This window comes from Ailuropoda melanoleuca, chromosome 16 (assembly GCF_002007445.2).
Source record: "Ailuropoda melanoleuca isolate Jingjing chromosome 16, ASM200744v2, whole genome shotgun sequence".
Taxonomy (NCBI): domain Eukaryota; kingdom Metazoa; phylum Chordata; class Mammalia; order Carnivora; family Ursidae; genus Ailuropoda; species Ailuropoda melanoleuca.
Genome location: NC_048233.1, coordinates 13,972,242 through 13,992,506, shown reverse-complemented (window position 1 = coordinate 13,992,506; position 20,265 = coordinate 13,972,242). Strand labels below are relative to the sequence as shown.

Here is a 20,265-nt window from a genome sequence, read left to right as displayed (position 1 = left end):
AGTTCCTTAAATATGGTACGAAGTCAGCCTTAGTACTTGTTAAATTACCACAGATTCTGAGTTACGAGACTATGAATTAATGAAGTTTTACGCTATTTTGTAATCCTCATTCCTAGGTTTACTAGAAAGCAGTGCTTTTTTTTTTTAATTAAAAAATTAGGGAAAACTACAACAAGTAACATTTGATTGTGCTACAGTGCAAAGCTACATTTTGAAATTACAACTAACAAAACTCCAAAAACCTGTTGGAGGGCAAATCTTTTAATTTTAGGGCCAAGTATAGGCAGTTAACATTTATAATTCCTTAGCAGTCTGCATTCGCGGCCAGCAACCTTTCAAGATATCTAGCAGATAAGAAAGCTGGCAGAGACCACATAGGAACAGAAGTCAGTGATACGAAGTAAAGCTGATGCGAATTTTTTGCTACTGGTTTTCGGCTACTTGCCTCAGTAAGCTTGTGCACTGCAATGACTTGATTTTTAGACATATCTGCACAATGATCCATAGAACTCAAAGGCTATGGCCTCGATGCCCTTGCACAAACACTTATTCATATCCGTGTTCACACTCACACGGGCAGTCATGCTCCCACCTTGCCATTAAATTGACAAGAACACTGTTCAGTTGACTGATCGAGAGATATGCAGTGCAAAGGAACAGGATTTGAGACAGCCCAGGGTTTCCTCTTCTAGTAGGTTTAAAACATTTTTTTTTCCTCACTAACTTCCTTCCTGTTCTAACTGCCAGTACTCAGAAGTCAGAGTGAGAGACAGAGGCACCCCAGAGAGCTGTGAGCCACTGAATGTAAGTTGAAATACCTCGGGGTGGGGGAGGCTATAGGTGGGCACAGGGAAGTGGAGGCGATCTCTCAACTAGGCGAGGACCCTCTCCAGTTTATTTTTTTTAGATTATCTTTGAAACAGATAAGAAAGTACTAAGAAGGCAGTAGGAACAGTTTGCAGAGAAGGGGAAGTCAGAGCAGGGAATCTTAGCAATGACTCAGGGGAGAGAGCTCAGGGAGGGAGGGGGGGTGTGCCCAGAGATGAGATCCTGAGTGTCTGGGAAAAGCGCTCTGAGTGTTGACTCCTGGGGAGTGCCCGGAGGGGTTTCCTGCAAGGTAGGAGTGGGCATCCAGCCAAGTTCAAAAGCAAAAAGGCTGCCCCCCCCCACCCGAACTGGTGTGGAACATGCTTGTAGATGAGGGGTTGCTGCTGGGGTGGAGATATGTGGTTTCCTGTTTTTAAGTAGATGTAAAGAGAGTGATTGAAAAGAAAAAAGATAAAGACTCAAAGCTGTCAAACATTAAACTGTTTTCCCCTAAAGAATTTTTCTGGTGATATAAGAGAAATGCATAATGAAAGTCTCCCTTCAAGTACTACGGGATTTAAAATCAAGGAGGAGGTATGGTGGAACACATTGGTATTTACTCATCGGTCACAGAGGGATCTATTTCTCTTGCTAACAAAGACCACTTACTAAATTCCTGCAGTCAGGGACGCCTGGGTGGCTCAGTGGGTTAAGCGTCTACCTTCAGTTCGGGTCACGATCTCAGAGTCCTGGAATCAAGTCCCAGCATCGGGCTTTGTTCTCTGAAGAGTCTGCTTCTCCCTCTGCCTGCTGCTCCCCTTGCTTGTGCTCTCTCTCATTCTGTCTCTCTCTCTCTCTCTCCCTCTCTGACAAATAAATAAATAAAAATCTTAAATATATATACATAAATTCCTGCAGTCAGATGGGCAGAAAGTTCGTTGCTGTTGTTGCTAAAAAAAAAAAAAAAATAGCTCTTTACATCTGAGAGGACTAAAAGCAAACAGGGAAGGCACCAAATAATTTATTAAGAGAGAGGTTTTACAAAAATCCAATTAGCCCCGCTAGGATACCTGATCCGCGAGCCTTCAGAATGTCAAGGACTGAATTTGGCTTTAGGGATAATCTGAAATTCTTCCTTTAGAGGATGCCCCAGTCCCCATGTTTTACAAACCTAGTCTGTTATTAAACTCTAGACTTAGGGTTACTTGTGGCCTGGGTCTGATCAACCCCGGGGCTGTTCTTTCATGCAAGGTCTGGGAAGGCAGACTGCTGTCCCAGAGAGGTCCGTCCCATAGTCCCCTTCACATTGGAAACAGAGAGCCACTGAAATCAGGCTTAGCATGTTGGAGCCTCATTGCAGGAATGATCGAGCAAGGGAAATCAGAGGTCTGTGCTGGCCCAGGAGGTTCGGCCACAAGCAGACATCACTAATCTTTGCCATTGCTTTGTTTTACTAAGTATGCAAGAAAATGTCCCTCCCAAATCCAAATATGACACAAGCGTAGTAATAAGATCATCATACTCTTTTGTGAGATGTGCAGAGTTCTGAGAGAAGAGTTCGTTCTCCATTCCTGCTGCACAGACCCAGCACGTGTGGAATAACCGTGTTACAGCTGAACTAAAGCTGACTGGCATGTTCCGAGGGACAGGGATTTAGTCCTTCCTTGGTTGGGAGAGCATGCATTTGTCCCTAGGGAAGTACTCTGGGAGCAACACTGAGGTTCTGTGTTCAGTGGAAGCTCAGCACAGCGAAGTCGTTCTGACGGGAAGATCGGCTTGGGCCAATTTAGGGGAGCACAGTACAGTACAAATTTCAGCTAGCAGGAAGAGAGAAGCCCCAGGGACTAGAAACGAAGCAGATAGAGAAAGAGAACCAACATCTGTTGAGTGCCTTCTGTATGTCAAGCCTGATGGTAGAAACCGACAAATTTGAATCCTGAGAAGACAGTAAGGCTCAGAAGTGTGTAATTTTTTGACTAAAGTCACACAAAAAAAATGGGGGGGGGGAAGAACCAACAGCTACAATGCCTTAGAAGGACATTTTAGGAAATGTCCCATGGGGGAAATTTTCTCTAGTCCCACATTCTGGGCATCCTTATTCGTAGGCAGTGTTATGCTGTTGGGGGCCCTGGATCAAAGTCCGCACTGGCATACTCAGGGATGGCTGTCATGTTACTCCTGCAACTTCAATGTTTATCCCTTCTGTAAGCACTTCCCGAATGGCTCTGGGCCGCGTCATACTCTGGTGTCCACAGCCAGAGCTGGTACAAATGCACCTGAGCTTTCTTAAAGGGGCTGATATTCTCAGCACCCGTGGTTACAGATCACATCTTTACTTCTTTTCATGCTTCATTTAAAACTTCTGTGACCGTATCAAGTTAGGAAGTCTAGTCTTTTGCTTATAATGGCTTCCTTGATGCAGTTTTCGTCAAGGATTATTTAACGTAAATATTTGTGAAAATACCGAGTGGGGTAACTTCACACAGCAGACACTCAGCAAAGCTGAATGGTCCACTGAGTTCTGTCTCCTTTTGCGTAGGAATCTGAGTTAGAAGAGTATACGGTGAATACGCAGGGAAGGAAGAATGTATGGTTTCTCTCACCCAGGGAAACGTTAGAGAATTCTGCCTCTGGTCACCTGAATCCTTCTCTGGATTGATTTTAAGGTTTATTGTATCTAACAAGACACTGCCCTCTCAGGCACTGGGTTGGTTCTCCTCGTCCAACTTTGCTATTCCAGATGTTCCTCACAGAGCTAAGATGGTAGGGAGCAGCCCTGAGGAGACTGGGAGGCACCAATCCTCCATGATGCTAAGGACATTGAGAAAACTCGGAGGACTCCACAACCAAGACAGCTTCTGGTGTCCCGAGGGATCAACTTGGATTACCCAAATAAGCCCAATCACCAGGGAGGCAGCAAAGCAGACCCAAATCCTTGACTGGCTCAGACATGTCGGCCATCCTTCAGGGGTGGCCCAACTCTCCATGACCCACTCTAGAGTGGTAGCCCCAGGTTTGGTCAAAGTGAGCCGTATCCTGGTCATCACGGAGAGGACATGACAGAGTAACAGAGAGTGCTAATGCTTGCATCAGTGCTTCTCTGACGGAAATCCCCCTACCTCTGGGACTTCCATGTTTCTCTGTCCCTCTGTCATCCCCGCCTCTTCTATCTCATATTCATGACCTGTGCATCGAGATGCACGATCTGGCAACTTTGGAACATGAGTTCAGTCTCCACAGTACTTTGCTCCAGAGCCAAAGGAAGTTCTCTCCCCTGGCTGTGCCTGTTGTCTTTTGTCATTTCTCATCATTCACTGAGTGAACTCTGGCTTCAATTAGGAAAGGGAGCAATAAATAGAATCTAAAATTAAATTGTTCATGAGGAAGCTTTTTAAAGAAATATAACAGTGACATTCCCATTTTAAGCTTGATTCAGTTAATAAACAGTTCTCGCAATTCCCAGAACTTCTCGTGTCTTCCGTACTCCTCAAAGAAACAAAATCTATTTTTGAGATGGAAGGAATGGGCATTGTCAGCACTGCAGAGCCAAGGGAAAGCATTTGGTGCCTAGGCAGCCAGTTACCTCACTTCACAGAGGCTGTGCAACACGACAGACAGCCCCGCAGGACAGGGAGCCGAGGAAGAGAACGGATAGTTTATTGAACATCTACTATCGGCCAGGACCGTCGGAGAACTTTTCATGTGTTTTCTCCAACTCTTCAACCCCATAAAGAAAGATCATTATTTCCACACTACTGGTGGAAAATCTGGGACTCAGCGAGGTCGATCATTTGCTTATTTAGGTCCTGCAATAAGGCAATGCAGAATCACATTTTGAATCTCTGGCCCAGCGGACTCAAATTCCAGATCCTAGTAGGCCTTGAAGATCACCTTTCTTTGAATTAACCAGGTCATCTGTTTCATCTGAACTCAAGAGTTTCACCTTTTCTTGCCCTCTGCTTCTTTGGAACTACATTAATGAACCAGACAAGGGTGTTCGATCCTGAGATTGGTGCAAATTCTTGAGTGTATTTCACTTTCAGGATCTTGCACATTTCACTGGATTTGCAAGCAAAACCACCAATTTGTGCTACGGCGTAGTCACGCCATGGGTAACCGTCCTAATTCAATGTGGCATTTTAATTGAGCTGGAGAGGATTAAGTTTCTTTCTCAGCACGCCCCATGCTTACACTGTTTCATTGCCTAGCAAACACGAGGGTGTGAGCGGCTCACTGTGAAAAGTCATCTGTGGAGGCATCTGTGAAGCAAAAGATAAAGATAATGATCACACACACACACACACACACACACACACAAACCAGTATGTGCTTTGGGTCCTGATGGAGTGCACACTAACCTTGTTAAACATATAATTCTTCATTCTCCGTCTCACTTTTACTGTGTAAAAAAACAACAACAACGTCAAAACGACCTCCAAGCAAACAAAACAACTCTGCTCTTTGTGGAGCAGTGGGTGAGCTGCAGAGGAAGGTGAGAAAAGGCCAGCCAGAATGTTCTACGCAGATGGACTGGGTTCTCCCCAACCCCACCTCCACTTCCTCTTTTCTTTTCTCATTTCAGAGGCTTCTTTAAATTAAGGAGCATCCGAGTCATTGAATTAGGAAGAGGCCTCAGAGCTCCTTCTAATGCAATGATTTCATTTTGCAGAGGACAAAACTGGAGCGCAGAGAGGTTCAGGGACTTGTGCAAGGGGACACGGGGCAGAGTGGCCCTGAAACCCTCTTTATGTGATGCCTCCCTGCCTCGCTACAGCCTGCAGAGTTTTGCAAAGAAGCGCATTTCCCACTGCCTGTGCACCCTCAGGATAGATTCCCAAGGTGACTAATGGGTTCTGTAATTTCATTTTTACTTCTTACTAAAGACAGCTAGAGCAACAGAGCATAGCGCCTGCAAGCCAGACAACCTGGCACAGACACTAATTCGGCCCCTTACACAATAGGTCATCTTCAGAAAGCTACTCATCTGAGCTTTAGTTTCCCAATCTATAGAAGACAATGATGACAATGCCCGGCCTCAAGGCTGTAGTGAGGACTGATGAGCTAATCCTCGCGACAGCATTTAGCATTATGTATGATAACTATTATAATTATCATCAGTAATAAAGCCAGTTGTTCTTTAGAGGATACTCAAAGGTAGCCTGTAGAATTTCCATATAATGCCTAGTCTCCCTTTCGCAGGCATAGCCCACCAGAAAAGGGGGGGATAAAGAGAGAAGACTGATACGTGTGGTTGAAAATGCACGCACACAGAGTTTGGGAAATCCTTGTCAAACTCTATAAGCCATGGTGGCTGAGGCTTTGGCAGAATCTGAGGTTCCCCAGAGATGAACTGTGAAATTAAAAATGCCATTTCTTTTGGGACTTCACACAAATTTGAGATAATAAAAGGAGATTGGATAAGTCTCTTCTGTACACAAGTGAAATAAGGTAACTGAATGTCTTCAACTCAGCTGACACATGACCTCAGGGCAGGACAAATCTACAGATGGAGAGCGTAGAAAGGGAAAGCACAGAGAGGTGGTCTGCTCCATCCCCCCAAACCTCAAGAGAAGGGGAATAAGATCCACAGTGGGTGGATCATTTGCTCGGGGTGTGACAACTGATGAGTAGCAAAGCCAGAACCAACCCCCATGCATGATGAGACCTAGTTCAATGAAGAGATAATTAACCAAAATCAAGTAGATTGCCCTCAGAACTCTTCTCCTAAAGAGCTGCGCCCTACGCCCCTTTGCTCCTCTGCCAGGCTGGGTACTCATATTCTCTCAGTTACAGACGTTACCTGATACGTCCTTCTGCTTTTACACATCCAGCGTTTGGGGTTTGATAGACATGATCCTTGGCTGGAAGCTAGGTTGGGTCATTGATGCCGCCAGGCCTCCGAAAGAAGCGAGCTTGCCCTGTAACACTCAACTCTGTGCTTCATGTTTCCAAGAAGTCACAGTTTCAAGGTCATGTTTCTAATTTTGGACTCCAGTAAAGTCTACGAGCCTCTCGGTTGCATGCAACATCTCATGGGCATATTCCTTTTTTCCTTTTATGAGGATTGTGACTTCCATCAGATTTTTTAAAGGACCTGTGATTTTCAAGAAGATTAAGAACTATCAATCAAACCATGGTGGTTGCCCATCCCCCAGCTCCTTCTCCACTTTGGAGAGTAACTTAAACACCAGTATGTGGTAAAAAAACTGTCTCTTATAAACAGTAGGTGCTCACCAAATATTATGCTTTAAAGAAACTTTCCTTGAGAATTGCTTTTCCCATTCTTTATTTGCTGTATTTTTATCTTTTCATCTTTTTCTAATCTCTTTCCAGATTGAGCTGCTTTGGGGTCATCTGGCTTCATGTTTCTTTTTCATATGTTATATAATTAAACCAAATTATTTTTAATGTGGTCCTGAATTTCCTCCTCTTTACTGCAGCAATTTTATACAGAATCTCATGTTCTCTTCTGCTCTTGTCTTTTAAACAAATTTGTTTCATTTTTATGAAGCAATTATTGTATATCTGTTTGCAGTGCATCAAGGAAATTTAGAATTGACATAAGTCGCAGATTTATTAATAAGAATATCAAGGTCTAGATGACTGAGAAATTGACTTGCCAATGATCACACAGGTGTTGTCAAATCCTGTCCTAGATCATGTCTTCGCCTTTTTTTTCTCCCTTCCTCTGTCTCTCTCCCTATCTCATTCTCCTTTCAAAATTGAGATTTCAGGGTGCAGAATAACAATTCCCTGCAGGTTATGGAAATCACCTGGAGTTAAGTAGTGGGTCTGTGTGATGTTATCCTTTGATGGTCAGACTTCAAGCAGATGACTTGTTAGAACCAAGAGATATATTCCAGAGAGTCCTGTCCAAGAGGGCCAAGACATCCTCATCTGTAGATAGGCTTCCTAATGATCTGTCCAAATTTACGTGCTTTTTAAAAGATTTTATTTATTTATTTGAGAGAGAGAGTGGGAGAGGAACAGAGGAGGAGGGAGGGAGAGAGACAAGGAGACTGCAGTGAGTATGGAGCCGGACGCAGGAATTGATCCCAGGACCCTGATATCATAACCTGAGCCAAAACCAAGAGTCAGACACTTAACTGACTGCATCACTCAGGCCCTGTCCACATGTATGTTATGTGACTTCCACTCTGGGTATCTGGTCAGGTTCCTGGATGTCACCAGAAGAGAACCTCTCTCTTCTGATTAATCTCATCTGGGTTGCTCTTCATCTGCTCCTTAATGATTGTCCTCGAGCTACCCACAACCTACAATCTCCACTCCCTGCACCCTTCATTATTTTTCCAACCAGTTCATTCATTTTCCCTGAGTGTTGTTTGGAATACGAGTTGAGCTGGTCACGATGTTTATTATGCTGTTCTCAAGAGGCTCAACTAAGAGTGGTGCTGAGTCTTCAGCTGAGGCAAGAGTTGCCATAAGAACAAGCCTGCATGCTTCCTTCCTGCACAGAAAGTGGACTTGGGCATTGCAATGCTTTTTGCAGACTTGATCAAGCTCATGGTGGTTGGCTTGTTATTTTGTTAGAAGAAGATCGATGAGCCAAGAGATATCATTTCTTTTTATTCTCTGTTTTTTCCCTCTTTTTCTGTTAAAACTGTTTTTGTTTGACTTCACTTCCAAATTATTTTCCTTTCTGATGTCAGTGATGGAGACATTGAAACTCAAAACCACAGCTGATTTTGGCCAAAGATAGCTTCACCCCCTGGGAGACTTGAGAGAGTTTTGCAGAGTCACTCAGGGTAAGATGTGCTAGATACTGTCTAGAGTTGTGCCCTTAGGAACAATGTAGTCTTTAACCACGGGCAGGGAGGACACTCTTGGGGGAGGAGTGCAGGAAATCAGGAAATTATCTCCTTGCCCAAATACCTCCCATGTTTCCCCAAATAGCTCCACTGCTGCCAGCCACGGGCCTGAAATTCGTCCAGTAGAGACTTCTTCCTCTTTATAAGGACACTGAAGTTCACCCAGCTATGGAAATTTGGGCATTTCTCTTAACCTCTGAGTTTCAGTTTTCTCGATGATTACATGACAGGTTGGAATGTCTCACCTCTAGGGTTCCTTTCTGCTCTGAAAATCTCTTGACTATACATGGCCTAAAATGAATAATTTTTTAAATCTATTATTGTTACTCAACAATTAAGTGAGAATCATTTTATTAGAATCACCCCTCAATATTTTAACACATAGCAAGTAAATGTAGATGATGAGGGAAGAAGACAGACTCCAGGGTATGCCCAGATGAGGCCTTAGAGCATAAAGTCCCTAATCTTCTGGCAAGGTGAGGGAGATACTAAAAGGGAAGGGGACCCAGAAAAGGGAGATCAATGGGAGGTAAAAATAAAATAAAGACATGCTAATCTTTCCCATTTTGTCTGTAGGAATTTCAAGAGTTTTTTGTTATTTTGTGTCATTTCAAAAAAACAGAAGATCTTTAGGTATAGAGCCAAATAAATCAAACCATGGGGGTTATAAAATGTCTAAACTATTCAATTACTATGGGAGATTCAAGAGAAGCACAGAACCTGGTACCTGTCCTCAGGGAGTTATTAGCAGTGTTGGATGGGAACCATTCAGACACCTCAGGCAGGTGTCATGGGGGTCTAAAATGTTGCTTGACTTACCTTTGAAGTATTGCAGGAGTAGGGAAAGATTCAATTAATGGGAAGAAGCCAACCATTTCTTTGGCTCCCTGTGTTTTGAAACTATCACAACAGGGATTGTACAATGCGAAGAGCTTGGACACTAGAGGAGTGGCTGGATTTAGGGGACTGTGGTTATTGCTATAATTGTTGAACTGGGGCTATCTGCTCATTATGTGGGACCACTTGTGTTACGTTGTTTCACTTGTCCATTATTCACAAACAAGCATTTTCTTTCTGGTCAGTTTTATTCAGTGAATAGGAGACATTTGTCCCAGTACAGAGAAATTCAGGAAGGTCAGCGAAAAGACCAAATGCATTATATGCTCATTGCTTAAAAAATAATGAGATTAAATTGGGAAAAAAATGTCCTGGAAAATCACTGATGCTTACAGAAGTCCATTAGGGCAAGAATGGTGCTACCAGCAGCCCCACAAACTTTTTCATATCCACTGATTTTGGCTAATGGACTATCATCCTCTCTCTTTCTCTCTCTTTGAAATAGATTCTCTCTGAAATAGATCAAAATGACTGAAAAGGACCCAGAAACACACCTGGAGGAGGATGTTGATGAGCTGGACAGCAAACTCAATTACAAGCCTCCACCTCAGAAGTCCCTGAAAGAGCTACAGGAGATGGACAAAGATGACGAAAGTCTAATCAAGTACAAGAAAACACTCCTGGGGGACGGCCCTGTGGTGGCAGGTGCGTGTGTGGAGGGGGATGGGGGCAGGTGCAAGGTGCCCGATAAGGCATACATTTCAGAAACTCAGGAGCAGGTGCAGAAGACAGACTACCAAGTGTTGCCAGAGCTAAGTGAGTGAGACACAATCTCTATGTGCTGCATAAAGCTATGGACTGTAGGATGAAGTCTTTTTTGGAGATAAAGTGCAAGACAGCATTGAAATAGGCAAAAATTACACACGGGGAGGATTTAGAAAGAGCCCCGGACGACGACCTAGAATTGTATTCTCTCCATGCTCTCACATTTTCTCTCCTTCTCCTCTTTCTCTTTCTCACTCCTTCCTTAACTAACTGTTCATCTCTTCCGCGAGCACAGCAGCAGAGTAAGATAGAGAGGGGCAGTGCCCATCTAGCAGAGGAACCTGCCCATAGCCACCCAGGAGATGTTTGCTGTTGATAACTAAGGTGGGCCTCCAAGGGTCTGAAGCAGAAATAGCACTGCTCTAATTTATAAGGGCCATTGAGACCAACATGGTGAACCTGTCGCTTCCCTTTCGATTTCCACTCCAGACAGAGATGCCACTTTTCTTCTTATGTTCTCTCTCTCCAACTTGAAATGTACACATACACTGTGCACACGTGACTCTCCCCTAGGCTTACATTCTTTTTTGAATCCTGCAGACCCAACAGCCCCCAATGTCACAGTCACCCGGCTTACCCTGGTTTGTGAGAGTGCCCCGGGACCAATCACCATGGACCTCACTGGTAAGTGGACACATCTGTTCTGTTCCCAGGGGCCTGGTGATATCATGGGAGGAAGTTAGTCTCTGTCTCCTCTCTCAACAAAAAGAACCACCAATAAGGTGAATTCCCAGACACATGTATGCTGGGACTAGTTCACACTTAAGGAAAAGTCCAATCGCTGTCTCTATTTAAATGAAGACAGCGCAGTCATAAGTATTGGGTATATTTACTTGTATCATCATATTTATCTCCACACAGCAGCAGGGGAATTACTACTTATGTAAAAAGACTGGTGATGGAAATATTAAGAAGCAGGCTGTATGCTTCTGAAATGTAGTATTTATACAATCTAAACATCAGAGAATATTGATCTTATATCAACTGGAGAACTTCCATGAAGGCAAGAAGCCATCCAAAATCTTTTAATTAGTGCTGGGAATTCCACTGTTACATACGTACTCTTTTAGCTTAAAGCTCTGATTCTTATATAAGCAACTTCCCCACTAAAGATGTACAAATTAAGAAGTTATTTCCTTTCCACTTATTGTGACAATGGTCAAGTTCTTTCCTGGCACTTAAATCTTGAGCAGATAGAGAGAGGCTGAGAAGGTGGGTATTATGGGGGAAATGTGCATCTGAGAGGAATGAGCGAAGGGCCACAGGGCCCTGAGGTTGGGGGCATCAAAGGCAGATCTGCAGGGCGAAAAAATTATCCCCAGATTCTAAAGGTGGACTTGTGAGACAGAGCAAAGCATGACTCCAGAATGGTAGGCTCGGCAGCTAGGTGATTCCCCTCTCACAGGACACATCCACTCTTTACCTTATATGGCCTTATTTCTGAAGAAGGAAATCAGAGGCTGAGGAGACACACTTCCTCTTCAATTGAAATCATTACAGCAGACACAAATTCACCTACCCCCACATTCTAGCATCTCTCTAGGAGAATAGCTCTCTCTCTTTTTCTCTTACCAGGACTCAGGCCTCTTCCTGTGTGAAATTGTGTAATGCTAGCAGGTACAACCGTCAGTTCATGAGATGAGGTCTGAATTAGCGCTAAGGAAGTCTAAGGGCCTGACCACATTGCAGGGAAAACTCAGTCTCTTTCACTTTCCTAGTATCAAGATGCCCAAATTTGATTTTCTGTCACCAAGAAGCTACTGAGGTGAATCCCACTACACACACAGACACACACGCACACACGTATATATAATACATATAATATATAAATTATGCATACAAATATATGGTATATATTATATACATTTAATATACATATATACTATATGCATATAGTGTGTAAATATACATATATACATTATGTATACATCGTATATACATAATATATAGTATATATACAAAATATATAGTATATATTACATACATATAATATACATACACACTATATACACATAGTGTGTATGCATATACATATATACAGTATATATCCATACATAATAAACATAATATATAGTATATATACAAAATACATAGTATATTATTTACATACTATATACACATAGTGTGTGTGTGTATAAATATACTTGCACACACATATTTGTGGTATAAAACACATGCACAGAGCTATACAAAGCACACACAGACACACATTCATCCCTGAATGTCAGCTGATACAGGACCACACTGAGAGAAGAACAGAGAGGGATTACCCCTCTAACCGAAGTATAGGAATTAGAGTCAGATCCTGGTTTCATGGGGCCAAAAGTTTTTATCACTTACGTGACTTTCCTTAAAAAAAATATGAGATAACAAATGCAAATGCAAAATTAAATACAAAAGTGAATTTGTATTTAGAATGATAAAAGGGAGCCAAAACAAGTAAATTTTTTAAAGCTAGAAAATGCCACAAACATCACCAAATCTACAACAACAAATAGCTGTGCTCTTACATAACATTTTTCTTATTTATTATTTGAGGGGTAGGGACACATTCTTTAATCATCTTTTTGTTAGGCCACTTATGTAATATCATTTTCAATAGAGAAAATAGAAAGATAATTCAGATTTCCCTCAAGGATGGCTGATTAATTTTTTTTATTATTGACAATTTTATTCTTGACAATTAGAAAGGACATTGTCAGGGTGTTGGCTCAGTCGGTAGAGCATACATCCCTCGATCATGAGGTCACGAGTTCAAGCCCCATGTTGGGCATGGAGCCTACTTAAAAAAAAAAAAAGACACTGTCATACATAACTCATTACTGATAATACCTCTATATTTTAGGGTTGTCATCAAATTTGGGGGAGGGAGAGCTATCACATCTTTTTCATATCTAAGCTGTAAGATTTCAGACATTTCAAGTGTGTGTGTGTGTGCGCGTGTGTGTGTGTGTGTGTGCGTGTGTGTAATCTCAAATATTCTTCAAATTGAGGACCACGCAGACCATGTTGTTCTGATGGGCCCAACACACAGCTCTGGAGTTTAAACTCCATTCATCTCTTTGTATTTCTCCTTCTGAGGAGAATAAACTCTCTCTAAATCGACTTCTACAGGGGATCTTGAAGCCCTCAAAAAAGAAACTTTTGTGCTAAAGGAAGGTGTTGAATACAGAGTCAAAATTCACTTCAAAGTAAGTATCTTGCTTGCCCTGTAAGTTTTTATAAGTCTACATTCTTCCTCCAATCAGAGAAAGAAAAAATCAAATGTCTTGCATTATCTTGTTGTCATAGTTTTTATTTCTTTTTTTCCCCCTGGACCTGGACTGTCCTCTCCCCAGCTCTGAGCTCTGCCTTTGGAGGCCCACCCCTGCTTCATGCCTTTTCCCTGCCAGGACCCTCTCCTTGAACTCTCCGTTGATCACTTAGCCAACAGGACCCCTGTCTCTATGAACACCTGCTTTATGTTGTATCGTTTTTGCCATTTCTTCCCTGTGCAGCCCAAGTGCCCTGAGAAAGGGAGAGATTACGTATCTCTTCTTTCCAACATTTTACACAAAACTTTGTAAGTGATATTTAGTGAATATGTATTGAGAAATCAATACATGAATGAATTAATTAATAGTAAAAAATAGAACAAATAGAGGCTCAGTCCTAATTGCTCAATGATTTTATAAACCCAGGGAGTGTGGACCTTGGTAAATAACCAGAAATCACAATTATAGTTGTGGATCAAGCAAATAGGTAAGAGCAAAACCTAACCAGGAGATAAATTGGCATATAATGAATAGACACATACGCCAATGAAAGGCCAAGAGCAAAAAGAAAAATAATCTTGGTTGAAACCAAGTAAGTCAGAAATGTACTGTTTGTTCTTAATTGCTTATATTTGCCTTGGTTGCCCTTCTCAACCATATCCTTCAGGGCCCTTCAGGGCCACCAAGGAAGACCCCATCTGCCGTCTGTGTTTGCACAGTGGGCTCTTCCTTCCCCCCGGTGCAGGGTTGATTCAGGGTCCAGGAACGATCACTGTGTACCACATATAAATATGCCTCAAAATAATCTCATTCTGAAAATATGTGTTGCTGCTTACTCTATAATACGCACTGAACTATGGTTCACTTGCTTGTTTCCTATGGTATTCTTTATTATTGAAGCACCCGAGAGTTTCATATTACATCCAAATATGCCTCGAATTATATCCAAGGCATTGTATCCAAATATGCTTAGAATGGTTTAAACACCAGCTGAATTTTTAATCATCAATGCTCCTACCTTAATTTATCATTTTAGTAAGCTGGTTTGTACCAAATGAAACAGGAGAGGTAAATATGGAGAATAAGATTGGAAGGAAAGGTCTGGGGCCTGGGTTCAGCTATGGGTGGAAAGGCCAAAGAGAATGTAGTGGTCAGTATTATGCATTAGGGTGTTGAGGGAGGGGGCACAGAAAGGGGTTTTCAAGTCCCATCTGCAGCAGAGGCTTAGCATTTTCTCAAACAAGAGAAAAAACACTCTCTCGGTATAACCCACACAAAGTTTAACCAACCTGTGTCTGGTCCCAGCATGGAGCTACTGTTAGCAGAAAAGCCAGCTCAAAACTGGAAATAATTGAGAAGGAATTTAAATCTTTACTGACGTCTGTTGAAAAATACCCAAGACAGTTTGCATGTTTAACACCAGCAACACATCCTAAAACTCTCTTGCATCATCTCTCTCTTATTTGCCCTCCATGTTCTTCTCTTTCTCCCCCCACAAGCTTCACGGCTCTCTCCAAACCCTGGCCTGGGATGGTCCTTTTAGTTTCTTTGCCTTTTCCTTCTGTCTCCCAAGGAAATGTGGTATCTTTGACTTCCAGAACTCTCATATGTCACCAACGCTGCTTCCTCCTGGTGGGAAGGGGAGCAATGGGGAGGGGCATGCAGATGGAGGAAGAGAATACCATGAATATTCATATTTTATTCTTATCCATCTCAAACATATTTATATTAAATGAACCCTTGGGGCACCTGGGTGGCTCAGTCGGTTAAGCATCCAACTCTTGATTTTGGCTCAAGTCAGGATCTCAGGCTCATGAGATCCAGCCCCATGTCAGGCCCCAGGCCGGGCAAGGGGCCTGCTTAAGCTTCTCTCCCTCTCCTTCTGCCCCTCCCCCCCCTAAAAAATACATAAATAAATAGAATGAACCCTCCATGGAGTGGTAGAAAAAACAGGGTCTCTGTTTTTAAGCCTTTTTTCTGAGTAGCAATCACCATTCCTGTTTTTGAGATATTTGTGCCACCAGACCACATCTCCCACGAGGCCCAAAGGACGAGCTTAGAGCTTCTAGAAAAATGCATTCACTTTTTTCTATTTGCACGAGCCACATCTGGTAGAGTAATCAGAAAGTTTGGGTGTCATTTTTAGCACAATTTCTTCAATGAAGCTGTTTTCATTCTGTCTGCTTTTGATAGATTCAAACCATAGATTTTCCTGAGTGACCGTCTAAAATCTAAGCTGGCCGTGTTTACTGCCAATGAAGCAAAATGGAGCCCTGATAAATTGGCTTAATTACTCTGTCCAAAACAAAAAGGCAGCCGTAATTACTGTGGGGAGAAATTATGTGAAGATGCTTTCATTCTTCATCTTGGCCAACAATTCACCAGGATCTCCAGCTACTGAGGCAATGTCCGCTGTGTTTGAATAAACACGAGTGCTGTATGAAATTAACGGACAACCCAGTCCAGTCCTAGGTAGAATGAATCATGGAAAAACAAAGTGCTTGGCCTGGGTATATTTTCATCCCACTGTAGTGACCTTTCTTTGAAAGGCTTGGGGAAGTGGTGACATCTCAGACAACATCTGAAAAGAACAGACGTCCAAAATGCTTGCCAGACACAAGTGGATTTCTCCCATTACTTATAGGCAGGGAGGATGTTTCTGGGGGTCAGAAACTCCTCATCTTTAGACTCCAATCTCAGCAACATTACGGGCACAACCCTCTTCTAGACCTGATTTTCCATTACAGTTTTTCTCCTTGTTGTTTGTTTTTCATGCTAGGTGGATCATTTCTGAGGTTAGGGTTTCAGGTACTCACATAACATTTTCCACTGGTACCTTTGTAGACTTCCTAAGACAAGGATGGTGTTCTGGCCAGTAGTATCAGGGGAGGGGGACTCAAGACCATTCTTTGGACCTTTAGAGGAAGGAGAAATGTAATGAAGAACATTGAGGCGATCCCCCCCCCAAACCAAACAGCACAGATTGGCGATGCTGAGTCTTGTGATCTCTCTCCAATCTCTGCCTTGCCACCCACACTAAATGATAATAGTAACACTTATTCTGAACTAAATCTTAACCTTCTTTCATCCTCAAAGAAGACTCAGCTAGATAGGATAATCATGAAAGATAAGGGAAAACGAAAGACCGTTTTTAATCTCAATTGCTTGGATCCTTCCCACCTACAGGTGAACAGGGATATTGTGTCGGGCCTGAAATACGTTCAGCATACCTACCGGACTGGGGTGAAAGGTAAGGGACCCACACATTACACTGTCCCAAACTCGGCTCCCCACTGATACTTAAACTTCTGCTTATTAACAATTTTAGTCATAGAGACATTTAAGAATCTGACAAAAAGCTGTGAACACTCCCCCCAGGAAAGAGCACACTTATACCTCTGACCTAGACATTAGTGGCAAGGCCTACATTCAGAGATCTAGTTTAGACTCGGTCAACCACTAACCTTCAGCACTTGGCTTCTGTGATTTAAGTTTATTATGCATAAAGGGAAAGAGTAACCAAGATAAGTTTGAATAAAAATGGAGTCTATTAAAATACTCTCAAAAGTAAAAAAAAAAAAAAAAAAAAAAAAAAAAAAAAAAAGCAGTTCACGGGTATAAACCTAAGTGTCAGAGAAATCCAAGACTGGAAGGTTCTATCCAGTGGCATGTGTGTTTTTTGGGAAGGGGAGCTGGAAGTAGTATGTGGGCAGGTGTGGAGTGGGAGTGGGGGAACATGGAGTAGCACTTAATTTTTAAAAACAAAGAAATAGAATTCTTTCTAGAACTAAGAAAAGCAATGATTGAGACATAATACAACATTATTTGAGCTGCAGTTGCTCTTGACACATTGTACCTAAACTATATGACTTGGGGAACTGCTTTCAGTTTCCTTCAATTATTACGGGCAGGGAGAAATGAAACTTGGAAAGGTGATGGAAATACTTGTACAGTTCTCTTTTACCTTGGGGGCTCTCTTCTTCCAGGGGTGGGAAACAGTAAGGCATAGGTCAGCTCCCCCAAATTAATAAACAAAGGACTTGAGGGGAAATTGTTTGACAAATTTGCATGACTTGAACGACCACTCAATTACTCAAATCCCACAGAAGGTTGTTGACCTGGAAGATCTTAACTGGTCTTTCCAGTACCAAGTCTCATGAAAAAAAAAAATAGTTCAACTTCCTGTTTTCCTTGGGATATAGAGACTATGTTCCCTCACTCAGGCAAGGATGATGATATGTCTATAGCTGTTTCTCCAAACTAATTCGTAACATTTAACAGCTAACTACACATTGCCTGCCTATCTCCCTACCTACCTTTAGTTATCCTTTCTAAAGCCCTATTTTTCTTAATATATGTCCCAGTTATTCACCTATTAATAACTTTGGTTGTCTACTTTCAACATTTGTCCCAGTTCTTCACTTCTTTTTAACCAAACTATTGATTTTCCCTTGCCATCCAATTCTTCCATCCATGAGTTCTGTTCATTCTGATCACCAGCTATTACCTTACCTCCCCCAATGGATATGTTCATTGAATGATAGTTTGCAGATAGAAAATCCTTGAAGTTCATCATATCGAGAAAGAAATAGAGACCCAGAAATGTTATGTGACATAAGTGGTTGCAGAGCCAAAACTGGAACTCAGGTCTCAATGAATGAGAAATTTTTTAATAGTATAACCTGCTACATCTCCGTAAAAGAAGAGTCCTGATCCCCATAGATTCAAGGCGCTGATTTCCCAACGTTCCTGCTAGCATCAGCTGTGAGGCTTTTTAAAAGCACTGATTCTTGGGGCGCCTGGGTGGCCCAGGGGGTTAAGGGCCTGCCTTCAGCTCAGGTCATGATCCCCGGGGCCCTGGGATCAAGCCCCCTATGTGTCCGGCTCCCTGCTCAGCAGGGAGTCTGCTTCTCCCTCTCCCTCTGCTGCTCCCCCTGCTTGTGATTTTTCTTGCTTGCACTCTTTCTCTCTCAAATAAATAAAATCTTTAATAAATAAATAAATGCATAATAAATAAATAAATAAATAAAAATAAAAACACTGATTCTTGGCACTGCCCATAGCAGATTACTGACCCATAGTCTCTGAGTGTGAAACTGTATTATTAAAAGGCACTCCAATTTAAAAAATACATATTTTAAAGTAAAAAAAACAAAAAAACAAAAAAAGAAAGGTGCTCCATTTAAATCTGATGTTGAGGTAGGCTTGGAAACTATGGCTTTTGGTTTTGATCACTGTAGGCCGTGCTCCAAATTTTCCAGTTTTCTGTGTTTGCTTTTCCTCTGTCAGACACTTGCCCTAATGAACTTGTTTTCTTCCTAGTGGACAAAGCAACATTTATGGTTGGCAGCTATGGGCCTCGGCCAGAGGAGTATGAGTTTCTGACTCCGACTGAGGAGGCCCCCAAGGGCATGCTGGCCCGAGGCACTTACCACAACAAGTCCTTCTTCACCGATGATGACAAGCACGACCACCTTACCTGGGAGTGGAACCTGTCCATTAAGAAGGAGTGGACAGAATGAGTGCATCTGCCCGTCCCTTTCCCTACCTTGCCACCCGGAAGTACCCTCTCAGTCATGTTCCCCACCCTGTCCCTCCCCCCCGTTCACAGCTGGATCCCTTCCTCAATGCTCCCCACATTGTGTTATCGACACATCTTCTCCCGCAGCATCTCTCAAAGTGTTCCCTAGCACAAGATGCTTAAAACCCAGGCTTTAATCCCACCCCTTCCTTCTGGTCCCCCATCATGGCCAGATCTTCAAAATTCTTCATTTCAGTACCGTCATTTAATATTTCCTTCTATGTTTCCCATTTGAGCAACTAGAGGCCAGGAAATAGGCAAACCATCACTAACAGTCTTTTTGCCTTGGGTTCCAGTAGCTCATTCCCATCCCTGGATTCTTCTGTGGTTGCTGCTGGCTCAGTGAAAGTCCCTAATCACATTCCCTACCCGTCGAGGTTCTTCTTTTCTGGGAGACTGTAAACAACACAAGAGAGTAAATAAAACAATATATGATCTGACTGAGACCCTCATTTCCCTGCTTTCTTCCTTCAAACAAATATGATAACTAAATCATTTACATTCATGTGTTTCCTCAGAGAGCGTATGGGCAGGACACCATAGAGAAGGTATCTACATCACTGGGAAGAGTTTGGTCTCCCTGTTCCAGTGCAATGAGCAATGGATATTCAGAATATGAGTAGTAGAAATCTTGAGTTATTTTACTTTATAGTAGTACCATATGGAATTTCTTCTGAGCTTGAGACCTTTATATCCCACTGCCTATGGGAATCCCATCTTGGATTTCCCAGGGCAACCGTGGGCCAAATCAGACCCTGCCTCTTTCCTGCTTATGATTTTTCAATGAAATCCCATCATCACCTAGAGAATAAGATCCTACGCTTATTGTATAACGCCCCCTACAATCTGGCCTAAATTCAATTACTAATAATTCTCTCACATATTACATTTGCATCTCTGTGTTTGGCTCTTTACATGAAACTCTCTTTCAACCTTTGTTGCCTGGCAACATCCTATTTACAGAGGACTCTGCTCAGGCATCCACTGTAGGAAGAAAACCCTCACTGAACCCCACCACTGCCCTACATGCCCTTAAGTCTGTATTCTCATAGTATCTTATGAGTTTCTCAATTTTAATCACTTCCCGTTTTATATTTAAATGATCTGTTTGTCCATCTCTCACACTAACAAT

The 20,265-nt window shown here is 42.4% G+C and overlaps 2 protein-coding genes across 3 annotated transcripts in view; one reads left to right on the top strand and one right to left on the bottom strand.

The window, feature by feature from the left end:
- Positions 1-20,265, bottom strand: part of PDE6H (phosphodiesterase 6H) — a 94,611-nt gene that overhangs the window by 21,628 nt on the left and 52,718 nt on the right. The window contains exon 4 of one of the 2 annotated variants that reach the window (XR_002144456.2): positions 16,414-16,467. The exons of the other annotated variant lie outside the window; for it this stretch is intronic. The gene's annotated coding sequence lies outside the window, so the exon portion shown is untranslated. Of the gene's footprint in view, positions 1-16,413; positions 16,468-20,265 lie in introns of those variants that run through there. 2 annotated transcript variants of the gene reach the window in all.
- Positions 664-19,570, top strand: ARHGDIB (Rho GDP dissociation inhibitor beta). Its single transcript, XM_011236245.3, has 6 exons — positions 664-804; positions 9,979-10,178; positions 10,839-10,922; positions 13,413-13,489; positions 16,739-16,802; positions 18,875-19,570. The coding sequence occupies exons 2-6, from the start codon at positions 10,001-10,003 to the stop codon at positions 19,072-19,074; spliced, it is 603 nt and encodes a 200-aa protein (XP_011234547.1). The 5' UTR covers positions 664-804; positions 9,979-10,000; the 3' UTR covers positions 19,075-19,570.

Excerpts from the sequence above, each read along its gene's own strand:
- ARHGDIB (XM_011236245.3), top strand. The coding sequence starts at position 10,001 with ATGACTGAAAAGGACCCAGAAACACACCTGGAGGAGGATGTTGATGAG. Across the intron at positions 13,490-16,738 it reads GAGTCAAAATTCACTTCAAA|GTGAACAGGGATATTGTGTC; the intron begins GTAAGTATCTTG and ends TCCCACCTACAG. Across the intron at positions 16,803-18,874 it reads CTACCGGACTGGGGTGAAAG|TGGACAAAGCAACATTTATG; the intron begins GTAAGGGACCCA and ends TTTTCTTCCTAG.